We start from the raw sequence: 24,912 nt of genomic DNA, 5'->3' as shown, positions 1-24,912 counted from the left end.
GAGTCGGTTTTATGGGGAGGGGTCAGAGGTGAGAGGTGTGGGCTAGGGGAAGGGGCTGGGCGCTGTGGCTAGTTAAACCACGGCGAGGTAAGGAGCGGAGTGAGGCTGAGGCCAGGACAACCAGCGCTCTCCTCGGGAGCATTCTCTCGTTTCTCAGAAGCTGTAACCGTAGACGCTATCTCCTACACACAGACGCGCGGTGCCAGCGTTTCTGTTTCCTGGGACGAACACGTCCGTCGTCCATCTGTGGGCACTTAGTGTGTGTGTGTGTGTGTGTGTTTGTGCGTGCGTGCGTGTGGGTGTTTGTCACAAGCAGGCTGCAGAGATTATGTGAAGTTGGACTTCCACAGTTTTAATGCACAACATGTGCCCAATAATTAGAGAACAGCTCCTTTATTTTGTGTGTGTGTGTGTGTGTGTGTGTGTGTGTGTGTGTGTGTGTGTGTGTGTGTGTGTGTGTGTGTGTGTGTGTGTGTGTGTGTGTGTGTGTGTGTGTGTGTGTGTGTGTGTGTGTGTGTGTGTGTGTGTGTGTGTCCGTCCTAGCTTTGATGCCCTATCTGAAGCCTCTGGGCTCTGTATGCTAAGGACTGAGAGGAAGTCCTTTGTCATGTGACATTTTCCATTGTGAAAACTCTATTGTGCACATGATACAGTTTGTTTAGTAGGCCCTTGACAGTTTGTTAGTAGGCCCCACGTTAACCAACCAGTGTTGGTTAACGTGTGTGTGTGTGTGTGTGTGTGTGTGTGTGTCACACGGTGTGGTACACTCAGATTGCCTTGAGCAATGCAACTGTGTACATAAGACATACATCTGCCTGCTCCATTTTCCCTTGTAGAGCTCCTGGCTTCTCTCTCTCCTCTTTGTTTCAGTCCCCTGCCTCTCTCTCTCAGTCTCTGTATTCCTCTCTCTCTCTCTCTCTCTCTCTCTCTCTCTCTCTCTCTCTCTCCTCTCTCTCTCTCTCTCTCTCTCTCTCTCTCTCTCTCTCTCTCTCTCTCTCTCCTGTCGCTCTCTCCATGACATATTATTCCCTCTCTTTCTCATGTTACTCTTCTGTCTGCTCCCCATTCTCGCTCTCTCTTTCCCCCGCTCTCTCTCCGCCTCAGTTGCCACACACACGCTCACGCTCACGCTCACACACGCTCACGCTCACTAGCTAAGGAGGGAGGCCAGCTGACTGTGGTTTGTTTTTCGTTATCGGAGTGAGCGGGTCAGCCAATCAGAGGGCCCGGCTATGACCACCGCCCCCCTATACAGTATGTAGTATCTGGCAGGGTTTCAAAACACCAGCAGGCGTGTCGTGTGTGTGTGTGTGTACACCGGTATGTATGTATGTATGTATGTATGTGTGTGTGTGTGTGTGGGTGTGTCAACTCAAGTTTATGATGTGAGAGAAGGGAAGGAGGAAGGAAAGGAGAGTTGAGAGGGGAAATGGCATGCACGCTATGGAGTGAGTGTGTTGTGTGTGTGTGTGCTGCTGTGTGTGTGTGTGTGTGTGTGTGTGTGTGTGTGTGTGTGTGTGTGTGTGTGTGTGTGTGTGTGTGTGTGTGTGTGTGTGTGTGTGTGTGTGTGTGTGTGTGTGTGTGTGTGTGTGGGTGCTTACCTACTATAAAGTTTTTTGTTTTTTTTCGTCCTCCTTGGTTAATTTTTTTTTGATGTGCTTTGAGTGAAAGTTTGTTCATGTGCAATTATGTGGCCAATCGTTAAATCAGCTACATCGGTGCTCTGTGAGTTGGGTAATGGTTTGGTTGTTGATCCCTGATCCTGTGATCATATTCTCCTTGCCAACACGTTGGAAGGATGTGATCTGTGGTCTGAGTTTGGGAAAGGATTTGCTGTATGGCGAAGCAAAGCTTTCCTTCAGCTGCCCTCAACCCCAAACGAAACTTTAAGTTACCCATTTCTGGATTTCTGCGATTCCAGGAAAGGCATTTGTACCACGGTCCCAAGGTCTTTTATTATCTTTTATCTTTACTTTATTTGTAACCACTCTCTCTTGTCCTTTTAAAATTATATGAAAAAGAAAGAAGGCTCATCCTTTTATTATTCCTTTTTTTATAATCGATAGATATTTTTTCTTTTTGATTATTGCTCACCGTAATTGAATAAAGTTTTTTAGTTTTTGAAGACTTTGGAAGTGTTCGCAGCGGCTGTCCAATTCACTGACGTCGGCTCCTTGGAATGTGTGTGCGGCGCCAGCTTGTGTTTGCGTGCAGCCATACATCTCTCTCTCTCTCTCTCTCTCTCTCTCTCGTCATCTCTCCTCTCTCTCTCTCTCTCTCTCTCTCTCTCTCTCTCTCTCTCTCTCTCTCTCTCTCTCTCTCTCTCTCTCTCTCTCTCTCTCTCACTCTCTCTCTCTTCTCTCTCTCCTCTCTCTCTCTCTCTCTCTCTCTCTCTCTCTCTCTCTCTCTCTCTCTCTCTCTCTCTGGGAGGACTCCAGTGAGCCATGCATGCTGCTGCTCTGCCTCTTGGACTCAAGGCGAGCTCGCTGCAGTCGAACCACAACCTTGTCCGAATAATGTGTCACGGTTCGGTGTGTTCACAAACGAGAGCGGCTGACAACGACGGGAGAAAGGGGAGGGTCAACCCCCCCTGGTCACCCCCCCTCCCCCCCACCTCCCTTGGCTTGTTTTCAAGGAAGAGAAGTGCTCCTTTCACAGCCGCTGCATCCTGGCACTGCAGTGTGATGTTACGGGCCCACCGCGTGCCCCCCCAGCCCTACTTCTCCCAGCCCCACCGCAAAAGTGGGTGTGTAGTGTGCACGCAGCCCGCGAATGCTCCAGCGCTGGATGTGACTGGCTGGTCAGGCCCGTGCCCTCTACCCCAGTTCCCAGCACCTATAGGGAAGAGCGTGGAGGGGCCGTGGAGGGGGCTCGGCCGCCAAGCCTCCGACTGCCTGCTAGCGCTAGCTGAGCGACGGTTGCGTTGCTGAGCCCAGCCCACTGGACCTTGCAGTATTGCGTAGTCAATGTTGCATGTGTTTTCACTGTTTTAGGTCCAACGTCAGAACCTTATAGTTGTATATTTGATCAAATCAACCTATGTATTATTTGATTTTATACCTGTGTGGTGTTGTGAACACACCCGGTCTGCCTTGTCCATGCAGCTATTTGGATTTGACTGAGACAAGGGGTGAACATCCATCCATCCATCCATCCATACAATGACTCACTTCCCAGCGGGCTCCTGAGCTGATCCGGCCGCCGCCAGGCCGGCTCCGCACCTCCATGCCGACGACACGCATGCTTAATATGTGTCTGTCAGTAAAAAAAAAAAAAAAGGACTGCAAAATGGGTCCAGGGCCTCTGAAGTAGACTCACGTAATTCTGAAGGCTCCCTCTCGCTCTCTCTCTCTCTTATATATAGTCTAGGCTTTCTCTCTTTCCCCATCTTTTATTGTGTAGTTTGTTCATTCTTTCTTTCTTAGATGTTGAGATCATTGTCTGGGGTCTACAAAGCTACTGAGGCGGAGGTGAGAGGCGGAGATGGAGAATACCGAGGCCAGAGTAGAATGGGAGAGAGGAGACTGGCTCTCTTTAGTGCAGCAACCTGTATCCGTTTGGTTAATCAATAATATGGATCGGCTGAGGCCAGCGTGTTATGCAATCCTTGACCCCTGTGTGTGTGTGTGTGTGTGTGTGTGTGTGTGTGTGTAGTGTGTGTGTGTGTGTGTGTGTGTGTGTGGTGTGTGTGTGTGTGTGTGTGTGTGTGTGTGTGTGTGTGTGTGTGTGTGTGTGTGTGTGTACTACGCAGTGTCGGGTCAAGAGTTTATAGGCAATTCTGCTCCCTCCCAGCTGAGGTGTTCTATAATATCTATACGGCCTACGTATAACCACAGCTGGATTTAGCTTGGTGGGTTTTGTAGGCACTACAGACATTATTTAATGTGTTGGGACTCAATAGTGGGGGATCGATCAATTTAATGCAAATGTCATCATAAAATCACACACACACACACACACACACACACACACACACACACACACACACACACACACACACACACACACACACACACACACACACACACACACACGTTTCTCTGCCATGACACTATGCTTCACACCTATCCATCCATCATCCCCCCCCCCAAGCGCCCCCCCCCACTGCATTCCAGCCTTTTGTTTTGTCCCTTCCCCTCTGTATTTGGGGAGCATTTGTAAGCTTTTTGGGAGGGGGGGTCTCCGGAAAAGGGGGGGGAAGCTGGGGAGCTGTGAGTTGGGATGACATTAATAGGCGAGATTCAATAGAAAGAGGGAAGGGCAAGAGAAATATGGAGAAAAGGGATCCAAGAGATGGTGGGGGGGGAGGAGTGGCTGTCAGAAAGGAGGAGTTCTTTTTGTGTGTGTGTTGGTGTGTCCTATTTAGATTGTTCTCCTACTCCCACTGGGGAATCAGCCATTATTGATGGATTGATTGTAAGCCCCGCCCCCTCCATTCGGATCTCCTGCTATTGGAGGCCATTGATCCCGTGTCTCTCTGGGGTATATGATGGTCAGCGCATATTTAATTAGCTCCTCAATACAGCCAATCAGCATTCTTTCATGGGTTTTATGGAAGGGCTATGTTTGTGGATATAGGTTTAACTTTATCCACCGATACTTTTGAGTTACTTGATTTATTTTTAATCAATGTCCTCTTAAAGATAGAGTTTGTTTGCCTGACCCAAAAGTAATGCGTTTGATTAATGCATTAATCAAAACGCCCATCTGGAGCGATTGATCCAGCAAGTGATCTCTAATGCCGTGCTCCTCTTCTTGGAGGATGCCGCCTCTCTCTGGGGGTGCCGGGGACACTTCGGGACACCCCCCCCACCCTGTCAACCATGTATATGTATGGGGCCGCTTGTTGTTTGTGTACATGTATACGTGCCGTTAAACATTACAATGCGTGCATTGATTCGGCTCATCACATGTTGACCGTGGGTGGGGGACCCGATGATGTTCATCCGATCGACGGCCGTGACACCAGCTGGGAGTCCTCTCGCCCTATCAGAGGGATGGCTGTGCACCGATTCGGGTCGCTTCAAACACGCACAAGACATGCGTGAAGTTCACTGAATCCTGCCTCCCTGACCGCATCAAATCAAAGAGGAGGAAAAAAAAAAAAATCCAGGCCGATCACTCTTCTGTAATTACATGGTTAAAAAATAATATCTCTCTCTCTCTCTCTCACTCTCTCTCTCTCTCTCTCTCTCTCTCTCTCTCTCTCTCTCTCTCTCTCCTCTCTCTCACTCTCTCTCTCTCTCTCTCTCTCTCTCTCTCTCTCTCTCTCTCTCTCTCTCTCTCTCTCTCTCTCTCTCTCTCTCTCTCTCTCTCTTCCCCCCCCCCCCCCCCCTCTGTGTGCAGGTGTTCCTGTTCTTCTGTGAGAGCTGCTCGGTGCCCGTCTGCAGGGAGTGCAGCGCGGGGCGCCACATGGGCCACAGCTTGGTGTACCTGCAGGACGCCGTGCAGGACTCCCGGGCCGTCACCACCAGCTGCTGGCCGACGCCCCAGCAGGGCCGACACGCCGTGCAGGTGAGAACCCCCCCCCCCCTTTGAATCAGTGTTGTGATTATTCATTGCGATTAACATGTCATCGATTTCATTGGACCACCGGGCCGCCATGTCACTTGGCTCTGTGCCATGTCCTTAGCGGTAGCGATGGGAAGAATATGATTTTAATTTCAATACATTACTTGGGATCTTTCACCATTAATTGAAAAGGGATTTTGATTAACATCCATTTAATTGCGCGGACTGACCTCACACTCTCAAGCTGGGTGGCTCGGAAATGTAAACGCAATATCTCCGATCGGATGTGGTTTGACGTTTCGACGGAGAGGCGGCAGCAGTGCTGCGGCGGCATTGATCGGTGTCGGTGCCGGGTCGTGTGCTCTGATACATCTATCGGCTGGGATGAAACTGATATGGGTGTGTATTGATCCAGTTCCGAATTTAATTTGCGACAGTGCGGAGGACATGGAGGACACCCCCGTTCCTCAATTGGGACATCAATATTAGGCCCCGTCCACACGAAGCCGAAACGGGCGAAACCGTTACGGTTTCGATCTATCCGGTTTTGAAGTATCTCCGTAAAGACGAAGCCAAGCGAAACCGGATAGATCTGTAGAAACGCTGTAGTAAACATTCCAGGCCCATAAGGGGCGCTGCTTCTGGTACACAAATCCAGAAGAAGAAGAGGCGAGCATGCGCATAAAGGCTGCCCCCCGAACCACTAACAACACAAACAAACAGCTCTTCTACGATGGCGAACTAGATTCTCAATAAATAATGGCTTAGCAACCCAACAAGGGACATGATATGCTGCAGAACGATTACAAGCTTGTAGTCCGCCATCATCTTTTTTGTTGTGATTTCTGAGACTCCGCGGGCTTAAGAGCCATTGGCTAGGAGGTCGAGGGGTGGGGCGATGATGTCATGGTTTGCGGTTTCAGTCGGTTTCAGGCGTCCACACGAAACCAAAACGAAACCGGATAGATTTGAAACCACCTCCGAGGGTGGTTTCAGAAGTTTGCGGTTTCGGTCAGCGGATTCGCCGGCTTCGTGTGGACGGAAGGCCGAACCGTACAAGACCTTTGCGGTTTCGCCATGAAATCGGCTTCGTGTGGACGGGGCCTTAGTCATGGAGATTTGTGACGCAAGGCCACATGGTCATTTGTATGCGTGTGTGTGTGTGTGTGTGTGTGTTAGTGTGTTTTTAAAATTTAGAAGAAATTAGCCGTCAGTGTAAATGTTGTTGCTTTGCAATTTCCAGGGCTGATTTATAAAGCAACAGAAATCACATTTCTGCATCGACAAATTCACTACACCCGAAAGCAAAACGCAACAAAAGCACAACAAAAGCACAACAATCGGGTGGTAACCCTCAAATCTTCATTCACAGAAACAAACGACACATGCCGCTGAAGTCCTCGACGCATTCGACAAGCCTCAGGTTACTTTTGGTAATTGCGTGCCAATTTGCATCTCAATCCGTCTGATGTATTATCCCGCTCCGGGATCAATACATTGACACTGTGCAGATGTATTGACCCGCCCACACAAAGGGAGGCCCGCCGCAGAGTGCAGAGCGGCTGGGGAAGGACTTTAGAGGGCTGGCTTTATGAGCAGATGTCAGCGCTTCAATCGGAGCTGTTAAAAGATGCCCCGTGCCAGATGGGGCAGCTTTTCATTGTGGTCGCAGGAGGTGCCGGACCACCACCACCACAGCCCTGGACCAACAGCATGTGACCCAGAGGTCCCCGTTTAAAACGATGCCGCTGTAATGACGTTAGGTGTTGATTTGAGCTGGGGAAATTAGATTTTATATGTTCCCTAGTCCAACACACTGCGGCGACTCGTATACAAAATGGGCGGGTTTGTTTTCAATCACACGGACACACTCGTGCGCACACGCGCACATGCACACGCAAATATTGTTATTCATTAATTAAGAGGCCTTGATGTATAGGATGATCTACAGGTCATTCTTGTATGGAGCCACTATTAGACCCCTCAAACGTCTCGATCTCATTGGACGAACGCCGCTGGCGGCGTATGTTAAAACGGGCAGCTGTACCTTTTGAGAAGCGCTATAGATGCTGGGGTAGCTGCAGGCTAGGGGTGGGCTAGCGGGCTACCAATCAAGTTTTTGATGTTTGAGAGGGACCAGAGCCGGGAGAAAGCCAGGGGTTAAGAGGTGGTCCAGCTGGTCAGGCCTGATGCTTGGGAGGGGTCGCATGGGGTGAGGTCCGAGGGGGTGGGGCTGGGACTGTAGGTCAAAGGGGTGGAGGAGGGGAAGCTGGGAGTGGGGTATGTGGGGAGGGGGGGGAGGGGGGGGAGTGAGGTATTTAAAGGGATTCCAGAGAAGGAAACATCCCCCTCCAACAGTCTCCGTCCCCCCCCACTCCCTCCCTCCTGGCACTCCCTTTGAAACAAGGAGAACACATTAGCGGGAAAAAACACTCCACACAAACACTAGCCTCTCTCTTCATGGCCTGATTGCAGATTGCATTGCATTGCACTCCTCCTCCTCCTCCCACCCCCTCCCCTGAACTCCAGCTGTGGCCTTCCACACTGAAGGATAGGCATGTAAAGGAGCAGCAGGAGATACGAGAGGGAGGGAGAGAGAGATGGTGAGAGAGAGAGCGCACAAACGGAGCCACATGATTCCTGGTCATCTCCCTGCCTTGTATTGACCTCCTCCCTACTCCTGCCCCACTTATAAGGCCAGAGCTACTCAAAAACCATCGCGTCGCGGTCAGCTTGTGCCTGGATTGGCTCTTCTATTTATTTAATATTTATTTTCTCTATTTAGTCACTCGAGTTGACCTTTATAGTTAATCAGGTCAGCTCCAGTGACATTTAACTATTTTACCAGCCTACACAAAACCTGGCAGAACAGCAGCAGCAGCAGCCACCCTCAAACAATAAAACCCCCAAAAAAACGCACCAACAAAGAAAACATTTAGTTACATATTGAATCTGGCGCAGACCGGCTGTTCAGGTTTCACCTGCAGGGCTTGGTTTGAGAGAGTCATGTGTGCATGCATATTGCAAGGCTCCTAGTTAAGGTCATAGTGTAAGAGAGTCCCTCCCGAGTGTGACACTCTCTCTCTCTTTCGCTCTCTCTCTCTCTCTCTCTCTCTCTGCCCTGGCTGCGATTACCGAGGTGGCCTCAGAAAACCCCCAGTACGTCTGTTTCTGATGAGGTGGGCCGCCCTTTTTGTCAGCGGCACTCAGACCAACCATTCCTGGAATGTCGTTCCGGGTAACCAATCAGGTTATGCAACCCGACAAAGGAGGCGGAGCAATGCTGTGACCCGCAGCGATGAAACCCGCAGCGATGAAACCCGCCGCGCTGGCCCAGCGCACTCACGGTCACGTGACGAGCCTGCTTGACCTCTTGGTCCCTCTTTCTCGCACACTTGAACACTTGTGACACAATCGAAGGCATGTTGGCGTCATTTAGCAGTGTTTCCTCTGTGATTCTATTTCTTGAGCAGCAGCGCTGAGGTGTGTGCCTGTTTGGGTGTGTGTTACTTTGTTTACATGTGGGTGCGCGGCGGTGATGTGCGTGTGGACACTGAGAGGTTTTAGTGGGATCACTGGTTCCAGCAGGGCTCTGAGTGCATTCAAATGGTGTAACAATATAACTCGACAAGAAATAGTATGCAAGCGCACTATTGTGCACGAACAAGTAGTTGGTGCCATTATTGTTGCCGTTATATATTGTTCTATAGCAGAACATTATTTTGGTGCAATAAGGGGCACCTTAGATATATTTATTATAAATAATAAATTATAAACAATATTATTTTGGGCTCCGACATCATTTTGCATTTTTCTTTCAATATTTTAGAAAACCAGCATCGCCGCTGCACCATTGCTGGGAGCATGAAAGGGAAACACTGCAATCTTTAAACTAGTTCTCATTCACACACATTTTCAAACCAATTTTTGGGTTTGTGTGCATTTGGAGTTCTACTACGTTCCAGGTAACCTAGGAGTAAACACAGACGCTAGAGTATATGTAAACACACACGCACGCACCGTTCCCCTGCGGTCGGAAATTTCCGCCCTCTCATATAAAAAAAAAAAAAACATTATGAGAAAGGGCTTAGAAAAAGATCTCTCTTAATGCCACCCTTTTTACAGCCCTCCCTTCCTCTCTGAATCCGCTACCTTCTTCTGAGGGCCTGAATTAGCTGACCCTTTAACTGCCTGTCTCAAATAGCCAGGCCAGGGAGAAAAGGCCCCCCACCCCCGCGCTAGGCATTGTTTCTACCAAGGGGTGGGGCGCGTCTTAGGGCCCGGGTCGTAGATTATGACCTCAGAGGTTTTAGTTGACCTTTGCCCTCTGTGGCTTGTGCCACAAAGGAAGCCTTATCCAACTCCCTGCTTGTCCCTGTGAGGTCCAGCTCCCCCCCCCGTGTGGCCATCGCCAACACCCCCCCCCTACCCCGAGAAAAGGCAAAAGAGAGAGCAATAGGGCAGAAGGGGAGGACAAAGAGCGCAACAAAAACGGGCCTTCCCCCCACTGCGGGGGTTGCAACCTAGACCTCAGGAGCCGCGTGCTTTGTGGCTCTGCGTGAGACGGAAGCTTTGGGTTGGGTGACAGGAGGCCAGTTCTTTCCTGATCTTTTTTGATGGTTCTTTTTAATTAAGACGATGCTCTCATTTCTAATCCTTTGGAGGGGGACAGTTAACCTAGCTAGCCGTGGTACTCTTAGCTTATCCATTCAGCATAAGACCGTGAGAGAAACCATACAATAATATATCCAACAACACAAAACTCAAAAATTCTCAACCTGAAGGAAAAACCTTTTGCACGCCTATTCACAGCCTGCACACCACTGACGCATTCACACTACATCACATGTTATAATCAGTTCATCAGCCCGATGTCTAGCCTATGGATCAGCAAAATATCCCTTGGCCGACGGAAGGGAAGTCGTTTTCCCCCTAAAGGGCCGTCGGCAGGTCTTCCTGTGGCCAAAAGGCCGGCGCCGCCTCCAGCCAGTATGTTTGAGTGGCAGCCGATGGGCCAGCGCAAGCCCCGCCTCATTAGGAAGCAGAGCCGTGCTGTCCCAGCATGTAACCACTCGCTATTCCTGACCTCTGCAGCTCCTCCTCCTCCTACACACACACACACACACACACACACACACACACACACACACACACACACACACACACACACACACACACACACACACACACACACTCCTCCAGCCCCTCCCCTCACACACACCTCCTCCACCGCTCGCTTCCACCACGTGAGAAAGTGATAGGTTGCTGCTTATGGGCGGGGCCCTGACGGCGGCGTTTCATTGGCCGTGGGGAGCTTTGCCCCGCGTCGTGTCCACTGACCCTCGCTCTCTCACTTGCCTTTCCCCTTTTTTGTTATTTTCTTTTGCTCCATATCCTGCGTCCTGTCTGTTCCCTGCATTGACAGGATGGGAAGTCATTGCTGCTGACTCGCACGCATAGCGCACTTATGTCATAAATGTGTCTCCTTTTTATGAGAAATAATTGTTTAATTGGGGGATTCGGATTCACATTCACATGTTGGTGAAAAATCTTATGCCGAGTTATCTTTACTTGTTTTTTGCCTTTCTTACCCAGATTGTATTCAGTTCTGTAGTCACTCAAAACGCTTCAAAATTAATCCATTTATTAGTATTTATTCATACATTTGGCAAAAAGTTAACATGGAGGCATTGAAACCAAACAATTTAATTTTAATATGCATACTTTATAAAAGGACCCGCCTGTAAATTGCGGTTTACCTGTCTTGCCATGATTCACACGAGTCCAAATGAATCACTGAATCTTCCAGAAGGGGAGTTTGCTGGGTTAGCATTTCCTTTCTGTTCGCCTCCTCTGTAGATTTGAGTTAGAGCTTGGCTACTGCTAGCTCAATGGAGGCAGTTAAGGGAAAGCAGATGCTAACCCCGCCAACTCTCCTTCTGGATGATGCAATGATTCATTTAGAAAGAAACAACTGAATCTGGGAAAGACAGAAAACAACGCCATTTGACAGGTATATCGGCGTATCCTTTCATATTGTGCGTGTATACATAAAAAATGATGCTTGTTTCGTTTACTTTTGAACATTTATTAATTAATGCTAGTAAACAAATGAATTATGACGTGGTCTGAGCGACTACAGAGCTGTATTCCCTGCCACACTCGCTCTTCATCCCTCCACCTTCAGGGCACCTCTGGAACTGACCCAATGTCCCCCCCCCCCCCTCCACCTCCAACCCCACCCCCACCCGGTCCCTCCCACAGCTGAGCATGGAGAAGGCCCAGGCCATGGCGGAGCAGGTGGAGATCAAGGCCAAGGTGGTGCACACGGAAGTGAAGGCCATCGTCCTCCGTCACCGCAAGGCGCTGGAGGAGAGGGAGAGTGAGCTGCTCTGGAAGGTGAGCCCTCCACTGTTATTTATCTTTTAAGCCCCTTGAGATGTGATGTTAATTTTTTAAAGGGAGAGGGTTGCGTTAAATTAAGTAACGCATACATAAAACACAACTGAGGTCCCACAGCAGAAGAATAGTTCTGGTATTAGTTGATGCATCGTGGTTTGTGATTTCCCCCCGTTTTACAAAGGATACATTTACATACATTTACACGCGTCATTAGGTTCTGCCTTTGCATTGTTCTTCCTGCCTTTGCATTTGAATTGAATCCGACGTACATTGTTGTTTTTCTTGTCCTTCGCTGGCTTAGACTGATGTGAAATACATTGAACGCATTGACAAGAAGATATCGTCAATTTTGTACTGACACCAATATATTTCACACACACACTAGCACACACACCACGCACCTCACACACCACACACACACACACGCCACACACCACAAACCCACAACAACGTCCTTCAACAAATGGCAGGATATCCTTGTGGTTTTGCCGAAAAGTTGTGTGTTCGAACCCCCTAATGTCTAAAGTACAAAGATTACCTGTACGGAAACCTAACCCCCTTCCTGCTCATTATGGGCTGTAACTTAAGTACCTCACTGCACCTCGCTTTGGACTCGAGCATCTGCTTAATGGGAAGAAAGCAATTATTAAAATCCTCTTAAGATTTCTTTTTTCCTTCTTCCATGTCACATTTATGAGAAGTAGTGTTTCCGCTGAAGGCGTTGTTGCCTTCAATGAGGGGGGGGGCGCAGGAATACTATACCAAAGCACAGCCATGGTTTAGGGGCCGCAGTTAAACCGTGAAGTGTACCGAACCGGGTGTAATCCACGCGGGGCCAATGGGCGACAACTGCCAGGCGGCAACGCAGTAAAGATGTAATGGAGTGTGTAGGCTATCAGACGCCCCCCCCCCCCCCCCCCCCCCCCCCCCTTCCCCTTCCTTGAACCCCAAGGTTTAAGGTTTCTTGGGAAAGTAATGTTTTTGAAACCCTTAAAACCACTTCAATAATTCTCTCTCTCTCTCTCTCTCTCTCTCCTTCTCTTTCATTCTTTCACTTCCTCTTTCTTTCTGTTTTCCTCTAATCTTTCCTCTCTCTCTCTCCCCCAACCCCCTGTTGACGGGCACTCCATTACTGTAATGTATGGCGTTGGTGTGTTGGTGTGTTGGCTGTGTGGGCTGTGTGGCGTGTGTCTGTGTGTTCTGGACGGGGGCTTTGTACTGCCAGCGGATGGCGGATTGAGGGGAGTCTGTTAATTGAACCTAATACTTGCCAGTCTTCCATTAAATGGAAATCCTTCCCTTCCACCCTTCCGCCAGAGGGGTCCAGTAACGTTGTAAAGGAAAAAAAGGCCCCTACGTCTTTCTCCCTCAGATGTGTGTGCGTGTGTGTGTGTGTGTGTGTGTGTGTGGGGGGGGGTGCCCCTGCAATAAGAGAGGTGAGGTCAAAGTGTCACACAGAACATGGGTAAGTGAAAACCTCCTGGTTTTAATGCACCGTATAGGGCCAGGGTTCACACACTTCATTCTAAAGTCTTTACTCTGCCTTTCGGAGTCATCACAGGCTGCCGCTATGAAACACATGCACGCACACGCACACTGTATGAACTCACACACTGTATACTAACACACACACACACACACACACACACACACACACACACACACAGGAATGAACACTGTATACACACACAGACACACATACACATGGTACACACACACAGACACACGCACACTGTATACACACATGCAAACATACATGCATGCATACATAGCTACATCAACACATGGTTAGGCTTCATCTAGTTTTGGTTCCTTTGTGCCGTGCATCTGCCCGGGAACGCTCTTCAGACTGCGGTCTTCCTGCGTGTTTGTGTTCCAACCGGTGAACCCAAGCTCGTCTTTGTCCCCCAGAGACGGGGAAAGGCTGTTTCTGCCCCCTTTGTCTTGGGCCATCATAAAAGCGGTTACAGTGTGGCTCCCGCTCTTAAGTTGCACAAAGGGGCACCCTCTTTTTTTCTGCCGCAGCCTTTGTTTCCCTCGGGGGGCCTAAACCACCCCCCCCACACGGCATCAGAAGTGGTCATATAGATTCAGAACCCCCCCCCCCCCCCCCCCTCCCCCCAAGCTATTATACACCCTTGCTAGACAGGCAGACACACACACACACACACACACACACACACACACACACACACACACACACACACACACACACACACACACACACACACACACACACACACACACACACACACACACACACACACACACACACACACACACAGTGAATCTCCTCACCAACTGCTGCGCATAATGATGGGGTGGAAGTAGTATTTAGTTTAGGGGATATCTTACCGAAAGGTGTCTTGATCTTGATCCCCCCCCAGTTACCAATTAACTCTGTGCTTACTATTATTACTACATTACTAAGTCATTCATTTCTTGGCCTATGGAGGATGATTGCTAGCAATAGTTGTTACTGGTTATCACATTGTATGAATCACAATGTAGCCAATCAATCTTTTGGTAACATTAACTCCATTGCACTCCTCACTGTTGGTTTGTTGATGCTCTTATAGCAGTTGGCCACCGCATTGCTTCTTAACATGATTGGAACAAAACTGTACTAACAGGAGAATACAAAAAGCCACGTGGGAAATGGCTGGCTTGTGTGCATTCACTGGCATTGCTCCTGTGTAGGGCTTGTGCATTGCCAGGTCACATCACAAGGCGGTCGCCATTTTGGAAGCAGTGTACGTGTGTCACACACTGTGGGTCGGAGCAGTTGCCTTGTAACCGAAAGGTTCGGTCCCCAGCTCCTCCTAGCTGAGTGTTGATTTGTCCCTGAGCAAGACACTTGCAGTATGTATAAGTAGTAGTATATTAACCCTAACTGCTCCTGACGAGCTGGCTGTCGCCTTGCATGGTTGAATCTGCCGTTGGTGTGTCAATGTGTGTATTAACTGATATTAACCGTCCCTTTGGATAAAAGCGTCTGCTAAATGCCCTAATTGTAATTGTAAAATTCTGTCTGTTTAGAAGGGTAATACAGTAGCTGGAGGGTACACAAGAGCCATTTTTTGTTCATTCAAATAACCACCAAGCTTAAATACGGGCATTCCCTCGTTATGATCCATTATTTACTTCCATTTGTTTTCCCCATTAGTTGTATGCACTCTCCTCTAGTGCCATAACTACCATACCTTCTATGTGATCGACTCCCTTCCTCACTCGCGTCTCCGCTCCCCCTGCGTTCACTGCCGCAGGTGGAGAAGATCCGGCAGGTGAAGGCCAAGTCGCTCTACCTGCAGGTGGAGAGGCTGCACCTGAGCCTGACCAAGCTGGACGGCACCATCGCCGCCGTCGGCCAGGTGCTGGAGGACGGCCGCCACCTGGACGTGCTGCTGGCCCGCGGCCGCATGCTCACCCAGATCCACGAGCTCCAGGCCCTGCGCGGCACGCTGCAGCCCCAGGAGGACGACCGCTTCATGTTCACCCCGCCCGACCAGGTGAGGCCCCCCGTGGTCCGCGTTACGACTGGGCCGGTGGACGGTGATGCCGCCCCTGTAGTCACTGCGATGAGCTGGGGCTTGGTGGTCGTTCCCATGTGCTGTGTCCTCTGGTAGTGAGCCAGAGGGCCCACACGGCTTGAGCTGCGCAAGCCCTGAAGGATATGGAGATCGAGTGTCGGTCAATGCCTTTTTGTGTTTAATGAACTCACTTATTCAGAGGACTGTAAGAGGTTATGGGGGTGTACATGTCGTATGTTGTACTTTGCTGCCTATTAGCGAGGTCCTTCTTGAAAGCAGGTTAAAATCTCAATGAGTCTTCACCTAGTTAATTAATTGTCGCCGTATTTGGCAGAAGTACGGTTCATAGTTCATGGGCCATAGTGACGATGCATGGTAGCCATGAAATCCCCTCAGCATAAGAAATGCATACGACCTTTATCCTATAATTTTCTTCAGGCTGTATGAATCTAAGAGGCAACATGTCTTCCGTGTCTTCCTGTGTGTAAGGCGCGATCAGCAGCTAGGCTATCCTAGCGACGCCGCCGAGCCGCAGCGGCCTGTGTGCTTAACGCTCCCCTCCCCGCCCCCCCCCCCCCCCCAGGCCCTGTACCTGGCCATCCAGTCCCTGGGGCTGATCAGCAGCGCGGCCTTCGCCCCCGTCACCAAGGCCCACGGCGAGGGCCTGAAGACGGCCCTGCGCGGCAAGCCGGCCTCCTTCACCGTGGTGGGCTACGACCACGACGGGGAGCCCCGGCTGTCGGGCGGCGACGCGGTGTCGGCCGTGGTGGTGTCGGTCGCCGAGGGCAACCTGTCGGCGGTGGAGATCACGGACCACCAGAGCGGCTCGTACACGGTCAGCTACCTGCCCAAGAGCGAGGGGGAGCACCTGGTGTCGGTGCTGGTGTGCAACCAGCACATCCTGGGCAGCCCCTTCAAGGTGGCGGTGAAGTCGGGCCGGAGCTACGGCGCGCTGGGCTCCCAGGTGGCGGCGTTCGGCTGCGAGGGGGAGAGCGACGGGGAGCTGTGCCGGCCGTGGGGCATCAGTGTAGACAAGGAGGGCTACGTGGTGGTGGCGGACCGCAGCAACAACCGCGTGCAGGTACGGCCCCGGGGGGCCCTTCGGCGACGGGGGGGGGGGGTGGGAACGTTGGCGCTCGGGTCGCTAGTCGCTAATGCCTAGCTCTCCTCGATTTTTTTTCTGATTTCTTCGCTATTTGTCATTTGTATACATCTTGCAGATATCTTGTTTTTAATTTATTTGTAAAATATATTTGTAAAATGTATTATCTGTAAAATATATTTTTATATATGTGTATTTCATTAAGCACCAATCCAATAGTTTTAAAGTTCCACGTTTTTTCGTTTAAGTAGTAAGTCGTAACTTGCACTTCTGTGCCACTGTTTCTCTGCAGCCATTTTGCGTGTTCCACAACATCGTTGCTTCCTGTCCCTTTCTCCAGATATTCAAGCCCTGCGGGGCCTTCCACCACAAGTTCGGCACCCTGGGCTCCCGGCCCGGGCAGTTCGACCGGCCGGCCGGGGTCGCGTGTGACAGCCAGCGACGCATCATCGTGGCTGACAAGGACAACCACCGCGTTCAGGTGGGCGTACAGTGCCGGCCTCGGTCAGACCTAACTGGAGCTCTTAGAGGAGGTTGGGTCCGGAAGGACCATGAATGGATTAGTCGGGAAATGCAAAGACTTTTTTTGGGGTCATATGTTAAAGGATTTGGGCTTCTTGCCTATTTGAGGTCCCTTCCAGGGTTAGACACAGGGAGTGAGAAAAGTGAACAGTTTTGAGTTTGAGAAATGCAAGTATTTTAACATTGAATCAAATATTAAGATAAAAATGTAAAATGATAGGTACATATTTGGTCCAAATACTGTTTGGTTTGTTTGCGTCATCAATAAAGATGACTTGAACAAAACACGTCACCAAAGTACACATTCAACAACGCCACCATGTCCTGTATTTGTGTTGATTTAAGCCAACGCTTCCCTCGTTAGCAACTGGTTAAACGGACAGTCTAGTGTGTGTTGACACTACTTTGCATTTTGGTTCATCCTCCACCTTCAACAAACAGAATCCTGTGTGTGTGTGTGTGTGTGTGTGTGTGTGTGTGTGTGTGTGTGTGTGTGTGTGTGTGTGTGTGTGTGTGTGTGTGTGTGTGTGTGTGTGTGTGTGTGTGTGTGTGTGTGTGTGTGTGCTGCATGTAAATATGCACTCGATAGATAAGAATGGGCCAAAGCCCATTCTACTACAAGACTTTTGGTGAAAAGTATTGTCTCCTCCTCCAGCAGTATGGCCGCATAGCTGCTGCTACACTGGCATTCTGGACCACTGACTGTGTATGTGTGTGTCTGTGTGTGCAGGTGTTTACTTTCGAGGGCCAGTTCGTGCTGAAGTTCGGCGAGAAGGGTACCAAAAACGGGCAGTTCAACTACCCCTGGGACGTGGCCGTCAACTCGGAGGGCAAGATCCTGGTGTCGGACACACGCAACCACCGCGTGCAGCTGTTCGCCGCCGACGGCTCCTTCCTCAACAAGTACGGCTTCGAGGGCGCGCTCTGGAAGCACTTTGACTCTCCGCGCGGCGTGGCCTTCAACCACGAGGACCACCTGGTGGTGACCGACTTCAATAACCACCGGCTGCTGGTCATCCGGCCCGACTGCCAGTCGGCCCGCTTCCTGGGGTCGGAGGGCACGGGCAACGGGCAGTTCCTGCGGCCGCAGGGCGTGGCGGTGGACCAGGAGAACCGCATCATCGTGGCGGACTCGCGCAACCACCGCGTGCAGGTGTTCGAGCCCAACGGGAACTTCCTGTGCAAGTTCGGCACGCAGGGGAACAGCTTCGGGCAGATGGACCGGCCGTCTGGCATCGCCGTGACGCCCGACGGCGTCATCGTGGTGGTGGACTTTGGGAACAACCGCATCCTCAAGTTCTAGGACAGGTTTGTCTATCTCTCTCTCTCCCTCTCTCTCTCTCTCTCTCTCTCTCTCTCTCTCTCTTTCTCTATCGCTCTCTCTCTGTCCGTCTGTCCCCCTCTCTGTCTGATCACGGTCTCGCTGTCTGTTGGTTCTGTGAGCAGAGCAGTGGGTGCAGGACACGGAGGAGGAAGACATATCAACCAACGCAATCCGGAGGAGAGCTTAAAGAGAGAGATCAGAGCAGGGAAGAAGCATCAGAAGTAGAGAGAGTTGAAGGGAAATCAAAATGTTTTTGTGTCCCCGCTGTAGTTTGCCAATATTGTCAAAAAATCGAAAATAATCTGTGGTATGTGTGATGAAAACAGGGGGACCTCCGTGAAAATCAATGACCGTTTGGCAAAGAAAGGTTTTTATTTCCTCCTTCTTTGCTCATCTCGGCGTTCGGCTCTGTTCACTTTTTAAGCTCCGCTCAAGTAGCCATCTCAGGGAACCTCAAATTGCTATGATTCTTTTCTTAAAACCTTTTTTTGTTTCGTTTTTTTTTTTTACCCTCTGCTCCACACCTACCTCATGTTGCTCGTTATGAATGTACCCACAGTCACTGAGCAGAGGTGTAGTCCGTGAAGGTTTACTAAGAAGAAAGAAAGAAAAGAAGAAGAAAAAAAAAAAAAACACAAAAAAAATGTCTACCTCAATACTTTTTATTTAAGAGAGACACAAAGAATTGACTCTTCGGTTGGTATTTGCACAGGATTCATGGATTTATTGCTGTGCAGTTAGGAACAGAGTGGGTCGAGTAGGACCTATTGAAAGTTCCCCTCCGAGACCGTTCTCGGACCACTGTACAGGCCGCACAGTGAGAAAAGGAGCGGCCCAAGAACCTTGGGGTTCACTGGTGTCATTTCACAAGTCCTCGTTTGTTTTGTTTGGTTTTTTGGGGGGCGATCTTCTCCAAAATCTTCCAGGAGCGACTTATTTTGACTCTGTGGAAGATGTGTTGTGTCATAGCCGCCCCAGGTAAATGCGTTTGGAGCAAAATGCCAATCTCTGTGGGAATCAAAATGGAGCTCAGGTCATTGTTGTTTGATTATCATTTATCCGTCAGACTCTCCTGCTGGCCTTGTTGGCTCATCGATCATACCGGATTCAGATAAGGCCCATTAAGGATTATATTGTAAAAGAAATAATGAATATACTTATATACTTGTAAACATTTTTAAAACCCTCCCCTTGACATAAGCCAATCGTTTTATATCACAATTGTTTAATGTAAAACCAATACCAATCGGCCATCAGTGAACCTAATGCCCCCAGGGAGACACGGAGGTCCTTATGCAAAGAGAGCTTTGTCCTCTCTCGGTAACCGAGGACCCACCAAAGGATTTCTAAAAGAAGATGCTTCCAGAGCGCGGATCTAAAAAGTGATCTCAAGTGAATGGTCTAATCATGACCAAGCAGCCCCCTCAACCGTAGAGGTGAGCGCTATCAACACGATATCGGAAAGAAGGTCTCATTGGCCACCCTGAGGACAATTCCTGATATTGAGAAGAAAAAACGGCCATTCGAAACAATTCCTATGAATTTAGATCGCGGGGTTGGTCGCCGCTCAAATAGTTTTTAATCAAATCGTTGGAGAGTGGCGGGACCACAGCCCTCCCATTTATTGTCTAACTGCAGACCACCGAAAGATAGACCACCTAAAGATGGAGGTCTGCAGAACAGCAATTCGAAATCCGACCAAAGGTAGAATTCCCCCCAAAAAAAGGAAGTTTGGGCATCTTCCAAACAAGAAACGTTGGAAATCGTCGTGGTCTTTTTTAAGCAGGACCCCTGCGGCCCGTTAGGGGGGCCCAACAGTACGGCGTGGTCGACCCCGGGGACTGAATCCCGGGATCTGGGTCTGGGGTTCGGACGGATGCACATAGTCGTTCCACCAGCATCCCATCGTCTAAGACACAGATTGCCTGAGGAACAGGAGTCCCAACCCACCTCTTGTTGTTCTCTCTCCTGGGTCGACAGGAGACGCCTGAAAAGAGAGCCCCGTCTCTTGACACCAAAGAATCCCCAACCCTTGATTTCTCTCCCCCCCCCCCCCCCCCCCCCTTTTGATCGTTAATATAAAACAGCCCTATAGGCTCAAAAACAGCACCTCCCAAAAGGAGCATTTTCATCCCTGCATAACAACTACCAATACCAATCTGGCAACACGCCCAATGCCAATCTCAGCCTACCCTCTTTTCTTCCATGATTTAAAAGGAAGAGCAAATCAACCCTCTGTCCCCCTCCAGACGCTCTCTAGAGCTGGACAGGTCTGTTGTGTCCAGAGAGGGCCCCAAGGGGACATGTCCTGGGGACCCTGTTTTTGTTTTTTTTTGTTCTACACAGATACCTCAACTCTTGAATTCCTGCCCCAATGTTCATGTATATCCACTGTACATTCGGTCACATTGAAATACCTCAAGCTGTACACGCACCTCATATACCTCATTCATTATGACCTTGTTTTATTGTTACTTCGACTCTGGTTGGAACATATACCTCATCCAATATTTATGAATAACAACGTGCAAGAATAACACAAGAAACGACATACCTCAGTCTTTGATTCCGTCTGAGGTGTTATGGCGATTTATGTCTCCCCGTAACTCCTCGGACCAAAGATCTCTAAAAGTTTTTCTGTATTTCTTAAACGAAAACCCATCGCGGCGTGGTCGTCACCACTCAAAACTTGCGTCCTCCAAAAGGGTTAACCCGTACCCCTTTATTCAGCATAACGTATGTTTAATCCACGGTGAAACGGCCTGCAAACGTACGCCTTTCTACCCCAGACCAAAACCCAACACTCAGAAACCAAATGTCAGGAGGAGCAAGCAGTGCCAAATGGATCCCCTGAGAGAGAGTGATTCCGTGCCAAACAGGAGGGGCACTTGAGCCACGCTGTAATGGACGACCCGGACCATGCAAAAAAGCATAACACACGTGTTAGCAGACAACCTCCTTATGTCCCAGAAAACCTCCTTATGTCTTTTATTATTAACTTGGATTGGATGCACTTAAGACGCGGCTGCGTCCCAATTCTGTCATCCTCACCGTACCTCATATTGACCACCGCTTTCCCACGTGTACTGTTACTGTCTGGTGCGTCGTGGTGAGGGGAAGCAGCAGTGGCCTCTTTTAAAGAGCCTTGTCGAAAAAAAAAAAGAATATTTTGAATATCCTCTCGTACTGCAGCACAATTTACCCTATAATTCCACGGCAGTTGGACGCTCGCCTAAATCTCTGATATAAATGTAAAGTGAAGGTCGGTCCCGAGCTCCGTTTGAGTTCTCTCAGAACGAAGGGACTGGTCGGCGCGATACAACAGCAAGCACATTAGACACTCGCTAGTGTTGGGCTGGACACGGCTGCTTTGGGCACACACAATAAATACCATTGATAGTATCCGTTTATTTTTCCTTTCTTGTGTTGCAGTATTACTTTATGAAAATGCTCAGTCATGTCTGCGTCATTTGTTGTTCTTGTTTCTCTTCTAAGTTAAGTTTGCAGAATGCTATCTTTGAGATCCTTAGGTCTTGACTCTGAAAGAGATAAAAGAATACCGGGGCAGGCGTTAGTTCCTCATATGTTGCATGCTTTAAAAAGTCCTTGTATTATACTGAACTCTTTTCTTGATTAGGTGTTAAACTCAGATGGGGGTGCCGCTAATACAAGTCCTGGGATTGGTTGTTTTTTTTCGGTTAAAATGTATACCCAAAGATGTGTGTGTCTGGCTAGGATTGCATTGGATGGAACTGACCTTTTGACCTTTGCGATTGTATTTCCTGTTCTCTCAAAGCGTTGCAGAGCAGTTTCCTTTATTCCCGCCAACCATGCCTTGATTTTAGAGATGGGAACGAGGCAGGGTTTTACCGTGCGTACAATACAGACTAAAGATGCTGCCTCGCCCATCTTAACCAGCAGTCTTTATTCCCTGGTTGGCCCTCTGATAGCCATACCATGGACAGGCACATCAACGTATAACCTCTTTCCCATATATAGATATCAGGTATATATAACCTGTACGAGCCCGGCCTGTTCATTGCAATCACTCGGCATAGAGGATTCAAATGAGTACAAATTCACTAGGCGTCCATTTTGTGTTTTGGCCTAGTTATGGAAACCTCTCGGACTGTGTCATGTGACACGGGATTGGTCCCGCACAAACGTATCAAGTCAGCCTAGCATTTTCCTCCTTATGTCTCAAAAGACCTGGGAAGTGTAGTGCTGGCTGCTGAGCCTATGATCTTTGTACCGACCCTCCCCCCCACCCGCCCACACCCTTGCTACAGTTTACCCTTCCCCCCCCCTATTTTTCTTATCGGGTTCCTGTGGTTTTTCTCCTTTGTTTTTTTATTTCTGGCCCCTCGTGGCTTTAAGAGGAAAATAGCAGAGCTGCACCATCTGACAGGTGCAAGGTCATAGACCTATTTTATTGATTGTATCCTATGGAAGAAAAAAATAAAAACAAACTAAAAAGTTGGAAAATTTTAGAAAGGAAAAAAAATAAGTATCTCAGGTAGATTTTTGGCGGGCACGCTCCGCAGGTATCTCATTGAAACGTGTCCTGTAGTGATGATGAAGATGATGTAGTTTTTCTTTTCTCCCCCTACCCTGATCGCAGTACTAGTCTGATTCTCTTCTCAATGTCCCCATGTATATTAACGACAAAAAAAAATTGACATGATTTGAATAATTTAATAATTTTCCCCTCATTACTGTCTTGTCTTTTAATTTTACTTTTTCATTTCCTGAACAAAATAGTACAAAATACTCCATGCAACAAGATGCTCCTCAGCCCTTTTAGAATGTACCGTTTTGTTTTTTTAAAGAAAGGGCTGGCGGAGTCTCACTCTCCACAATGCACTGCTTTAGACCCCGGCAGGCAGAGCTTGAACCCACGGCAGAGAAACAACGCAAACCCCATGAGGAAAACACACACAAACACGGCTAGGCCATGCTGGTTGACGTGGAAACATCCAGAACCTTCCATTGGCAGCTTTAACATTTTTAGCCAAATTCAGGATTCTCCAGAAGGTTCTCGGTGGTAAAAACACAAAAAGTAAACCAAAACGTTCTGCCGTGCTCTGCCTCCGCTTGTGTGTTGGGCAGTAAGTTGTGTTGGAGTGTTTGTGTTTTACGCGCTGCATCCGTGTTGTTGCGCAGAATTCCACTGAATGTATCCTCTACGCAGTCAAAGAGGCAGCGAGGCTCTGAGTGGCCTGCTGAGTTTAGATGTTGCTGCTGGCACATCCATGTCCAGTTACACAATGTGTGTGTGTCTGTGAGTTGGTGGTTGGGTGGGCAGGCGGAGATTCCTTAGTCCGCAACACATGTTGGACACACACACACACACACACACACACACACACACACACACACACACACACACACACACACACACACACACACACACACACACACACACACACACACACACACACACACACACACACACATTGTGACTGGATGGAAGGGGCAGATGTCAGGTCTTCAGTCTAAATAAGGTGAAGGAGACTATAATATATCGGTCACTCGTGGCGTTGGCTGTCCTCTATGGACTTTAAACATTTCCTATGCAGTTTTTCTTTGTTTACACTTAAAATAAACTTGTATTTCTTTGACTTTGGCATTCTGTCTTTCTTTCTTTGTTTTTTGAAATGTACGTTTTTATCTTTTGAGGTAATGGCCGTGGTAAAAGACTTAGTCCATGCATGCACGTGCACACACACACGCTCACCCACACACGTCTGCCCTGCCTGTAATAAAAGTTGCATAAGTAACATTCCTTAGGCCTAATAGAATTCCATACAATTAGGAATGTGTAAGCGCCTGTGTACCGGGTATATCTTCCAGGGTTCCCTCCCGACCCAATACTCTGTCTTAAGCCTACTGATGAACGCTTGGAGCCTGGAATAGCTCTGATTGTCTTCCCGGGACCTTGGTGGTGCAACAAGCCTTCAGGAAAGGAGCGATCGCTAATTTATGTAGGTTGTTGTTCCAACAAATGGGCACAAGGAAGCCACGAGTGCCTTAATAAGGTAAAGTCAGTGGATTTGATTCTTGGAGTTAAGTTCAACCGTTGCGGAGATGAGAATAAAAATAGACATCAATCCAACCACACCAGGTTTTATTTTCTCTTTCTCAATTTGGTCTGGAGAAAAGATAAAAGCTGAAACTGGAAGAAACAAAATGGCTGACAATGCTGCAATGAAAAAGTGATGGTCCATGTGCGTATCGTAAGACCCTCCGAGAACTGGTGATATTCATCCAGGACGTCAAAACAAATCCTGCCTTGTCCGATGCATTTAAAGAGGCTGAGGCTTGTGTTTTCAATGAAGTGGCTCGATGCTGTCGAACCCTGGCAAATTCCAAATTCAGGGGCCCCTCAACTCCTCAAAGGCCCCTGTGCGCGCGCGCACACACACACACACACACACACACACACACACACACACACACACACACACACACACACACACACACACACACACACACACACACACACACACACACACACACAC

At 49.0% G+C, this 24,912-nt stretch overlaps 1 protein-coding gene across 1 annotated transcript in view; it reads left to right on the top strand.

The window, feature by feature from the left end:
- The window catches only part of trim71 (tripartite motif containing 71, E3 ubiquitin protein ligase), a 32,011-nt gene extending 7,999 nt beyond the window's left edge, over window positions 1–24,012 (top strand). Inside the window, exons 2-7 of the mRNA XM_060043493.1 lie at window positions 5,347–5,514; window positions 11,776–11,910; window positions 15,180–15,422; window positions 16,027–16,524; window positions 16,886–17,026; window positions 17,798–24,012. Coding sequence (XP_059899476.1) covers window positions 5,347–5,514; window positions 11,776–11,910; window positions 15,180–15,422; window positions 16,027–16,524; window positions 16,886–17,026; window positions 17,798–18,370 — 1,758 coding nt within the window. The 3' untranslated portion in view covers window positions 18,371–24,012. The remainder of the gene's footprint in view (window positions 1–5,346; window positions 5,515–11,775; window positions 11,911–15,179; window positions 15,423–16,026; window positions 16,525–16,885; window positions 17,027–17,797) is intronic.
- Window positions 24,013–24,912: the final 900 nt, after the last annotated feature.

The sequence above is a fragment of the Gadus macrocephalus genome, chromosome 22 (genome assembly GCF_031168955.1).
Source record: "Gadus macrocephalus chromosome 22, ASM3116895v1".
NCBI lineage: Eukaryota > Metazoa > Chordata > Actinopteri > Gadiformes > Gadidae > Gadus > Gadus macrocephalus.
This window is presented reverse-complemented; position numbering and strand designations above follow the sequence as displayed.